Source organism: Nerophis lumbriciformis, linkage group LG09 (genome assembly GCF_033978685.3).
Source record: "Nerophis lumbriciformis linkage group LG09, RoL_Nlum_v2.1, whole genome shotgun sequence".
Taxonomy (NCBI): domain Eukaryota; kingdom Metazoa; phylum Chordata; class Actinopteri; order Syngnathiformes; family Syngnathidae; genus Nerophis; species Nerophis lumbriciformis.
This window is the reverse complement of record NC_084556.2, coordinates 23,135,660-23,147,385: the sequence shown is the minus strand read 5'-3', so window position 1 is coordinate 23,147,385 and position 11,726 is coordinate 23,135,660. Positions and strand designations below refer to the sequence as shown.

The window sequence follows — 11,726 nt, the reverse complement described above, 5'->3', positions numbered from 1 at the left end:
GAAAGGACAGATTTAAAAAAATAATAATTAAAAAAAACAAAACAACAATTATTTTTTGGTTTTTTAACTTGGGACTTCCCGCAGGCTGGATTTGGGACGCTGGTGGGCCCTATCGGACCCGCGGGCTGTAGTTTGGGGACCACTGCTCTAACCCATTGGCTCAAGTGGTTCAATACCTCATGAGGCTTCATCTGACCTTCACTAGTAAAATAACTCATGAGGCTTCATCTGACCATCACTAGTAAAAAGCCTGATTAAAAAGAAGTGTCTTGTATATAGATCAACATAAATATTTCATTAGAAACTCTCACCACAGATCCCATTCATTATTGCCACGCTAATTTTACCCATGTGTGAATGTGAAATGACATAATAATGTATATTAGTTTTGTACGACTGTAGCTGAGATAGGCTCCAGCGCCCCCCGCGACCCCAAAAGGGAGTAAGCGGTAGGAAATGGATGGATGGATGGATAATTATGTACTACAATTTAGTTTGCATATTCATACCATAGCTTGTGTATATCCATATGTGATTCATCCATTACATATAGCTTGTATATTTATGAATACTGCACTCAAACTATCTATTTTGGACACAGAAACATAAATACTGTATACATATTAATTCCCTTTTGGATTGGACATTAAACCACATTTCTATGCAAAAGACAACACATTGAATCCTAATCCTTTGTTATTGTTTTATTGCGCTATTTCTGCCGGGTTTTTATGGAAGTAGAATTGTCTCACATCAACTTATATATATATACTGTATATATATATATCAATATAATATTAATACATATGCATATGTTGAAAAATATAAAAACACAAATACAAATGTGATGTGATGGTATACAAATAAATAAATAATTTGTATAAATAAACACGTATTTGTAAATATATTTTTGAGATTTAAAAATATATACAAATAAAATGTATATTGCATATGCAAATTCAATACAAATACAAATACAAAATCAAGCATATTTATATTAAAATCTCAGAATTATATTTACAAAAACACGTTCATTTATACAATTTCTTGATTTATTTGTATGTCAATCAATCAATCAATCAATCAATGTTTATTTATATAGTCCTAAATCACAAGTGTCTCAAAGGGCTGCACAAGCCACAACGACATCCTCGGTACAGAGCCGAGGATGACAGATGATGAGATGACAGAGTATGTCACATTTTTATATTCATACATTTTATATGTATATATTTTCAAATCTCAAAAATATATTTACAAATACGCGTTTATTTATACAAATTATTTATTTATTTGTATATCAAATTGTTTTTGTATTTGTATATTTATTAATATATGCATATGTATTCATATCATATTGATATATATAAGTTGATGTGGGACAATTCTATTTCCATAGGTTTTCACGAAATATTAAAATATTTACTTTTAAATGAAGTGTCGCACATTTTTTATCCATAAAAATATATATAATCTGTCTTTTAAATACTTTTTTAAAGTGAACAAATACCGTCTCTCACTTCCGCTGCAGTACCGTACTTTGGCCAACAGGTAGCGACACAAACGGAACAACATTTAATTTGTGTCAGAACAGCAAAACCTGCCTTTTTACAAACCGAATCCAGAATAAAACCACACTAAATCAACACCATGTCTTACTTTGCTCACATATACGAGCTGGGACATAAACTGAAACCATTTTAAAGAGGTAGCGTAACTGGTTATGCAAGAAGTGGGCAAACACCGCCCATTAGGTGGTGTATTCGTAGGGTGACGCACAGAAGGAGCGGAACCACCAAGTTTCACTTACATATATCTTTCTATACCTCGACCACCCGTGGGAACATTACAAAATAAATGACTTCCCACCGTAAACTTTCCCAAAGGGACTGTCGGAGTTGAGACAGCATGATGTTTTTCTGCCTCATGTGTCGGACATGGCCTCTGCTTCTCCTGGGAGGATTTGTGCTGTCAGGTGAGAGAAACCTCCGTCTAATATTTCTTTTTAAAACAAACTATACCGCTTTTATCGTGCTAGGATGCCACTTAAGGATCAGTTATTGGGTTTAAATGTTGGGGAACTTTCAACAGAGTGCAGGTTAAAGGCAATTTAAAAGAAGTTCCACGGCCATTACATTTTTGTAAGTAAAACATATTAATCAGTCATGGTCTCGCGCTGATTATTTATTTTTGTTTGGATGACAAAATGTTCCTCAAAGCACTGTATTAGTGTTTCAGTCCGTAGTTAATAACTATCTGTTATTTGTGTAAAAAGTGTGTCATTTACTTTGTAGACAGTTGATACATTTTCAGCAGTATAATATAATCATTTTAGATCACACTAGGGGTGGTTGGCATCAACCTGATTCGAACCCACGCCCTCCAGATCAAACTTTGTCAAAATCAATGAAAACATGCTCTCATTCGCTTGAGTGTTGGAAAAAATATTGGTGTCCAGATATTGACATCAAATATTGGTCCGATATCATCGGATTATGCCGCCCTGCTTTAAAAATCTCCGACATAAACTCCGATACAGGCAGTCTTGCATTATGTTTACTTGTGCAAAGCTGCACAGCCTGTTCAGTATTTTCTTGTCTTTTAGGCCTCGTTTACACTAAGCCGGTGTTGTACCGAAATCTGTTACCCATCGGAATTTGTAACTCCAGGGGGCGATGTTCCCATGGCGTTTGTTTGATGGTTAAACGACAAGCCCAAAGAGGAGGAGAAGAAGAACGCTTGTGTAAATGGCGTAAACTATCCTTAATGCTGAAACGTCAGTTGTCAAAATGACTAGTTTTTCGAGATAGAAGTGTTTTACTCATGTTTTTGGTGTGGTTATGGCCGAATATAAACAGTTTTGCTGAATATAGTGATCGATTTAATTCCTGGCCTCGAACCATATCGATAGACGTTACAATAATTGAACAGTGTTCAATTGAACGGTGTTGACGAACACCGTTAAGGCCGCTTGTTGTCACTGTCACTCAGAGTTGCATTGCAAAATTACACAGAATAAATGTGTTTATTTTGTTTAGAATTCCGATGGGATTTGATTTGGTGCGCGGCACATATTTGCTGTGCGCAGAGGACGCTTGAGCAGTGCGCAATTGCGCAGGCGCGCACCTTAGAGGGAACGTTACTTGGCAGTCCATGTCTTGTTGAAAACACGCCATTCGTCATCAACTTTTCTCTTTTTAGCTTCTCGGGTGTAAACCGTACATCACTTGTCGCTGTGCACCTTCACTCACAGGTTACACACGGACATACGCCCATAAATAACATTTTTCAAAATAAAAGCAGCACAGTTGTATTGCGCGCACGACATAGATGTTTTTTCAACTTTATTTTGTAATTTGTGATTGCAGCTGTTCACATTCACTCACAATCACGCACGTGCATACGTCCACACGGAAGTAATACAAATAACGCTTTTCAAAACAAAAGCAGCACCGTTGTATTGCACACTCGACATAGATACTTTTTAAAATGTGTTTTGTAATTCATGATTGGCCTCACGCGGGCCGGACAGGGACGCACAAAGGGCCGGATGTGGCCCGCGGCCGCAGAATGTCCAGGTCTGGTTTAAGGGGTTATCCGGCTTAGTGTAGACATTGACTTAGTGAAGACATTTACAAAATGTAAACATGGTAGGCTATATGCTATTAGGAGATAGCAGCTACACAACAGCTGAGCACACAATAGCACACCAGCTAGACACATGTAATAAGTGTCCTTAATTGTATTTGTCAATATAAACAAGTATCAAATACATGCATTTTCATATTACATACAGATATAACGTCGTCAAGGCATAAATGTATTAGACAGTATCTAGTAACAAACATGTCCACATCATGTGCTTAACTTAGTGAATTATTGTGACCACTAGATTCTGCCAGTAACAATTACCACTCCCCTTCAATTTAGAGACAGTATATGTCTTTCCCACAAGGTTAATAATAAGTAGGTTGGTGTTTTCATATCTACCATTGTTCTCTGTTTGAGGAATTCCACTTGATTAAAAGTGTCCTATCATTCCACACTATGAATTAATACAAGTATGTACTATGATTCGTGCTGATATCGTATCGGGTTAATATTGGTATTGGCCAATATTCTAAGCTACAATATTGGTATCATATCGGACATTATATTGGGACACCCCTACAAAAACTATTGCTGCTTACAAACGTTTGTAGGAGGAAAATATGGTCATGATGAAATTTAACGAAACAGTTCAGTATATTTAAAAACAAGGCCCAAAAGAGACAACATACTGTAATACCTCTGTTTCCGTTCCAAAAGGTCAGACGAAAAACGAAGCAACATTTTCATGTAAACCGCAGTGAATCTGTTCCAAACAGCCCATAATGTGAACACAAAACTCCTTACAGAGTATAATCATAGATTCATATTCAGGAAACCATTTGACATCACTTATTTACATACAGTAGGTATGTGCTGATCGATCAGTATCAGCTGATTTTTGTGAAAAAGTTTATGACTGCAATTGCCAATTAATGCCTTTTAATGCCGATCACAAACTCAGATCCCCTCTGGCTGTCACTGTTTTTAATTTTAGTCACCCAGCTAATTATGTGTCTCCATACACAGTGTGGAGTTGCTCCCTTGAGCTAATAATAAACACCTCAATTACGGAAAATCAACTACATTTCTTAGTATCTTAAGTGCCATTATCACTGGAGGATGAGGTTAACGTGTTAGCAAGCCGGAAGCAGACATGCTAATAGGTAAGATAACCTCTAAACTACCTTTAAACAACACCAAGACATAAATGCTAAGTAAAATCTAAGAAGTGTAAAGTGCATCCGGAAAGTAGTCACAGCGCCTCACAATCTTCACTTTTTCCGCATTTTGTGATGTTACAGCCTTATCCCAAAATGGAATAAATTAATTTTGTCCTCAAAATTCTACAGACAATACCCCATAATGACAATGTCAAAACGTTTTTATTTTAAATTTAGCTAATTTATAAAAAATTAAAAATCACATGTACATAAGTATTCACATAATTTTCTCAATACTTTGTTGATGCACCTTTAGCAGCAATTTCAGACTCAATTATTCTTAATTATGATGCCACAAGCTTGGCACACCTATCTTTGGGCAGTTTCGCCCATTCCTCTTTTCTCATTCCTCTTTGCAGCACCTCTCAAGCTCCATCAGGTTGGATGGCAAGCATTGGTTATGATCCAGGATTTTTCTGTACATTGCTGCATTCATCTTTCCCTCTACTCTGACGAGTCTTTCAGTTCCTCCCACAGAAAACACCCCCACATTGATTTTTTTTTTTTTTTTTTTAAATAAAAAATTTGCTAAATTTAAAGAAAAAACATTTCACATTGTCATTATGGGGTATTGTCTGTATAGTTTTGAGGACTAACATGTATTTATTCCATTTTGGAATAAGGCTCTAACATAACAAAATGTTGAAAAAGTGAAGTGCTGTGAATACTTTACTTATGCAGTGTAGATGGAAACCGTGTTGCAGTAGAAAGCATCGAAATTATTTCAATATTCCTGAGGGAATATTTGCTTGTGAATCTGCGACACATTCAAGTAATGTTAAAGAGTCACATTTTCTATCTGAGTGTTTTACTGCGGCAGATGCCATGTTGACATATTATTATAGTGTTGGCATCAGATGTAGAATGGTGACACTGTACATGTTTGAACAAGCAGATTGGGCAACAGCAGGTGTGATTTACGTCCACTTGTATTATCACTACAGAGGCGTGTCTGCTCTGTCACCTCCATACTCACCATAATGTTTTATTTATTTAGCCTAGTTATCATTTTTTATCTGCACTCTGGATTATCCAGTTTCACTTGTTCTTATCATCCTTTTTGAATGTCTTACACCAAAGAGTGAGGCAGCCCTATGGAGGTGCGAGATGACTTTAGGAGTAAATAAAAAAGAGAAAAACATATATTTTTTTAACCAGTTAAACTAACCTCAGATATGATTATAGGCAAACATAATTTGATTGAATGCCTGTGTCACGACCGATTCTTGATTGAGCAGGAAACTCAAAATACACTAGAAAACATGGCCACAAATAGATGTTCTCACTCGTAAACACATTACAATGGTCTGTGAAAGTGACTTGTCGTTTCTGCTCTGTACAGGAGGTGGCGGTATGCACTGTAACTCCATTTAAAACCACACCTCAGACATACCTGGTCTGCCAGAGAATAAGAAAATGTAGCAAGACAGATCAGTGTTGCCATCTTAGTGTGTTTTGTCACAATAATTTGTGAATATTTCCACCCCTCCAGTGCCTCTCAAAAAATAGCAACTTTTTCTGGTCTTTTTGGAGACACGAATGCACATATTGCTCTTGTCAACAGGCAGCAAGTGCTTCTGTGGGCCCCTCCCCCATCTAAAAGCACTCAAAGGCCCCTGGCTACTTATTGTTTGTGACATTTGCAAAACAATATTAAGAAGCGACAGCAAAAAGTTAATTTGTTGTATTAAACTTTTGCTTTTCATGTGCTTTACTTACTTTGTGCCTCTGCTCTGTTATTCCATTAATATAACATAAACGTGTTATCATCAACCATCAATGTCACAAATAGGTAGCAGTTCTGTGACAAAACATTGGAAGCGGTTACCGGTACATGTTATTTTGTTAGTGTTGGAGATTAATAATTTCAAGCAATAATGCATACACGTAATTGATCGTTCGATTTGGTCTTAATCTTGAATAAATATGTCTGAAACTAGCAAAAGAGTGGACTACTTGGCTGGAACCAGCAGAGGCGCTGTTGCTTCAGTATCAGCTATGTTGTGCTTTAGATTAGGCCTATTTTATTTTTAATTGGGACTCGGGAGCAACTAGTATTTTTGCAACAGGTTTCTAAAAATGTCAGAACAATCTCATCATATAGAGAATCTTTGAGCAGCGGTTTTTTTAAATTATGTATATATATATATATATATATATATATATATATATATATATATATCCATCCATCCATTTTCTAATGCTTATTCCCTTTTGGGGTCGCGGGGGGCGCTGGAGCTTATCTCAGCTACAATCGGGCGGAAGGCGGGGTACACCCTGGACAAGTCGCCACCTCATCGCAGTATAAATATATATATATATATATATATATATATATATATTTTTTTTTTTTAAATTACGGACTTGAAACAGCAGAAAACTGTCTTGTCATGTCCGCTATCAAGCCGCAGAAAACTCTCAAAAGCAAAGAAATAATAACAGATAATAATGGACACATATTTTTAGCATATTTAGACAGTTTAGCAAATAACTACATTGAATTATATGTAAATGTACATCTAATTTGGGAAAAGCTGTTCACATACAAATCGCATACAAAGAAATGTCATTTACTTTTCCGTCAATTAAGCGCACACGATCATGTCACCCTTATCTGCTAAGGATGGGTGATATGGGCTGAAATCAATATAGCGATATATATTGCGGCCTCCTGCGATAACGATTTATATCACAATATGTTGTTTGGTATACAGTATAAATTATAATAGAACCACTTTCAAACGGGATACAAAGGTTCCTAATTTAGTTTAAATATTGCATCATTTCCGGTTGTATTTTGTCAAAACTATGATTAATCTACTTGCTAATTTACTGTTAATATCTGGGTACTTTCTGCTGTAGCGTGGATCCATCTACACTTCTAATAAAATGTAGAAAAAACACTTATTCTTCTGTTCTTTGGATAGTTTTCGTCAGAACTACACATTTGGGTCTTAATCTAATACTAAGTAGATACGGAGGCAGTATTGATTATACCAATGCTGATACTGATACTCCATACCAATTTTTGATCGCAATTATAGTCAGACAAAAACACAGAATGGCGATGTAACAATATAAATTAAAATATTTACATAATTTCCTATTATTGGCTCTGATTTAAATCCCTTGATCTTTGCGCTTAAAGTACCTATAGAGTGGAAAAACAAGTTGACTTTATATGCTTATTTGTGTTTCAGTGTATCCATTAAACCAGTGGTCCCCAACCACCGGGCCACAGCCCGGTACCGGTCCGTGGATCGATTGGTACCGGGCCGCACAAGAAATAAAAAAAGAAAAAAAGGAACAATTATTATTCATCCATCCATTTTCTACCGCTTATTCCCTTCGAGATCGCGGGGGGCGCTGGAGCCTATCTCAGCTACAATCGGATTATTTTTTTTATTTTTATTAAATCAACATAAAAAACACAAGATACACTTACAATTAGTGCACCAACCCAAAAAACCTCCCTCCCCCATTCACACTCATTCGCACAAAAGGGTTGTTTCTTTCTGTTATTAATATTCTGGTTCCTACACTATATATCAATATAGATCAATACAGTCTGCAGGGATACAGTCCGTAAGCACACATGATTGTATTTATTTATGACAAAAAAAAATAAAAAATACCAGCCGGAAGGCAAAGCTCTCAATTTTTACGGTTGATCTATGTTCCCATCCTCACCTATGGACATGAGCTTTGGGTTATGACCAAAAGGACAAGATCACGGGTATACGCGGCTGAAATTAGCTTCCTCTGTCGGGTAGCGGGGCTCTCCCTTAGAGATAGGGTGAGAAGTTTTGTCATTCGGGAGGAGCTCAAAGTAAAGCCGCTTTCCTCCTCCACATCGAGAGGAGCCAGATGAGGTGGCTCGGGCATCTGGTCCGGATACCACCCGGACGCCTCCCTGGGAAGGTGTTTAGGGCATGTCCGACCGGTAAGAGGCTACGGGGAAGACCCAGGACACGTTTGGAAGACTATGTCTCCCGGCTGTCTTGGGAGCGCCTCGGGATCCCCCGGGAGGAGCTGGACGAAGTAGCTGGGGAGAGGGAAGTCTGGGCTTCTCTTCTTAGGCTGCAGCCCCCGCAACCCGACCTCGAATGAGCGGATGAAAATAGATGGATGGATCAGTGATATTGTTATTATAAACACTAATGCAGACGGACTATTTCAGCAGCGCATTGATGGCAGTGCGCTAATGCTAGCTTTCTTATTATTACACACTGAGCCGGCGGCTGCTTTTGCTTTGTGTCAAACTTGCTAAAAGTAAATTCTAGATTATAATTCATGCAGCTCTCACCTGGTAGTAGAAAAATGTGGCCATGGTCTGACAGGCTGGTCGACTTTGAAATCCCAGAGATGGCGAAATAGACCCCACAAGAAGCTTCCTGCAGGAACTTTTTTTAACCCTTTGTGAGAATTACGATTACATTTTTATATAAATTGAATAATGTGAGCATCCCGTCGTACGGCATCCCAGCGAGAGTGGAAATATTACAGTAAGTGTTTGTTTTATTCTGGTTTGTTATTGTTAGTTTGTATGCTTACCACCTAGCAATGCTGCAGATGCTAGTGTCACAATGAAATTGTATCCATCACTCAGCTTCTAATACGTATTGCTCATCCTCTTTGTGTTCGGGCTCAAAAATATAAGGTCCTGGATCATAATTTTTCCAAAAGTAATATTTGTTGGCTCTCACAAAGTCTGCTTGATTAGCCTTGTTGTTGATAGGGAAGTGATCTTTGGTTCCTAGCGCGACGTCACGCGATCACGTGACTGGCTTCTTCATTATCTCTCAAAATGGCTCGGGAATCTCCGTGAAATGTATACTATTTTGATCATATCTAGTTATTCGCAAACTTTGGAAGTCTTTTGGTGTCATAAATCAGACATATATGATAATAGCTTCAATATAGAGTCAACTTGTTATTCCACTCTACTGGTACTTTAAAGACCTACTGGGTCCAAGGACTTATTTCCTGAGTTTGTAAACAATTACAAAACGACAAAAGTTTTGTAATAATAAAAAGTATTGATTTAATCGCTGTACTATTGATCATATACGGATATTATACTCGGTATCATTTCTCTCAATATTTGTTTAGATCGCCCACCTTTGTTTACACTCAAGAGCTCTAGCTTGCGCTTAGCGGTTAGCATATTGTCAATCGAAGGATTACAGACTTAAAAGTGTCTTTGTACTGTGGAATAACGTTAGTCGCTAGCTAGGACGCTACGTTGCGTTGACGACGCGGTCGTTCTCTTGTCTTTTTCAAATTTGTGGGACATAGCTAGAATGTGTCATCAACATACAATATAACAGTAGTATTAAAAGCTTTATTGTTGGCTAAGTCTATATCATTTATATTGTATATTGTCTATATTGTGCAACTCTAATTAAAATCTGTCCAGCTAGTTCTGGTGTGTTTTACTTTAGCTATCATGTGTACTTGCTGGAGGAAATTCACAACCCCCCCACCCCCACTCTTACTATAATAATACCACCACACCCCTGCTACTTAAAAAGCATGTTGTTAGTTGTTGTCAGGCAGCTTTTTCCAAAACAGATTTTTTTTCAAGCATCTGTTTTAGGTGATTTTCAACATGGGGCATTTGCATCTATTTGTTGGGAGGCTGTTTCAAAAAGTCACTTCCACAGACTGACAGAAGTGTTTGTCCAAAGGTTGTTTTTCTGTGCGGGATGTCATGGTCCAACTTACTTTAAGGTATGTGGGAGGCGGGGCTAATCCGTTAAAAACTTTGCCAATTGAACCGCTATTTTTAAAAATGAATGACATCTTAAATTAAGCATATAATATTTTTCCTTGAATTACATTGTTTTGAATAACATTGGTTTTAATGTCGTGTCTCCAGTAAGTGCCCAAGTTGGAATGCAGTAATCTGTATGTGAAAGTATCATTGAGTGTAAGAACATTTTAGCAAAATGTATTGTTATTGCTGGTTTAATTTATTTAAAGTAATGCGTGAGTTGGATTTGTTTATTTGAATGTGAGTGAGCATGTGAAATGTGTAATGTCAGTGACTTTAAATAGTGGGGATCGGATAAATTACCGGTATATCCAACAAGTAGTGTAAAATGTTCGTAATAAACTTAAATAACATGTAAAAGTGTGTTTATGGTTTGCAAAAGTTTGAATATTGTCTTGTTTTACCATAGACAAAGCTTTTTTTTTTTTTTTTTTTTTGTGTGTAACATGCATCTAATACACAAACTATGGAGAAATGGTGTCACTTCCAGGCAGTGTTGGGTTAGTTACTGAAAACCAGTAACTAGTTACAGTTACTAGTTACTTTATTTCAAAAGTAATTCAGTTACTAACTCAGTTACTTACACCAAAAAGTAATGCGTTACTGTGAAAAGTAACTATTTAGTTACTTCTTCTACTTTTTGTTTTTAAAGCTCCCATTATCATTATCATTTCAGTACTGTTATTGCACTGGAGAATAATACAATCTGTTGATCAACTTGACATACATTTGCATCACTGAACTCTGCTAAGCAATGTGGTCTACATACAACACACAAAGACAAAGATATGTTTCAAAGGGCCAATTTATTTCAGGCCAGAACAAACTGACAAAACTATTTTAAATAGCTGCAACATAACATACATAAGTAACAAACAGCATAATAACACTAACACTAACACTAACCACGTTAAACCCAGATTCCAAACTAACAAAGGTCTTAACTCATTCTCTTTCTATGCCACTTCAATATGGAATCCACTCCCAACAGGTGTAAAATAAAGGGCATCTCTATCCTCCTTCAAAACCGCACTAAAAGAACACCTCCAGGCAACTACAACCCTAAACTAATACCCTCCTTTCCACATAATACCTCTTCGGATTGTAAATAATCAAATGTAGACATTTTTTCTTATACT

The 11,726-nt window shown here is 36.9% G+C and overlaps 1 protein-coding gene across 1 annotated transcript in view; it reads left to right on the top strand.

The window, feature by feature from the left end:
- The first annotated feature begins 1,605 nt into the window (after positions 1–1,605).
- The window catches only part of LOC133607499 (myelin protein zero-like protein 2), a 28,692-nt gene continuing 18,571 nt past the window's right edge, over positions 1,606–11,726 (top strand). Inside the window, exon 1 of the mRNA XM_061962181.2 lies at positions 1,606–1,975. Within this exon, the coding sequence (XP_061818165.1) occupies positions 1,909–1,975 (67 nt within the window). The 5' untranslated portion in view covers positions 1,606–1,908. The remainder of the gene's footprint in view (positions 1,976–11,726) is intronic.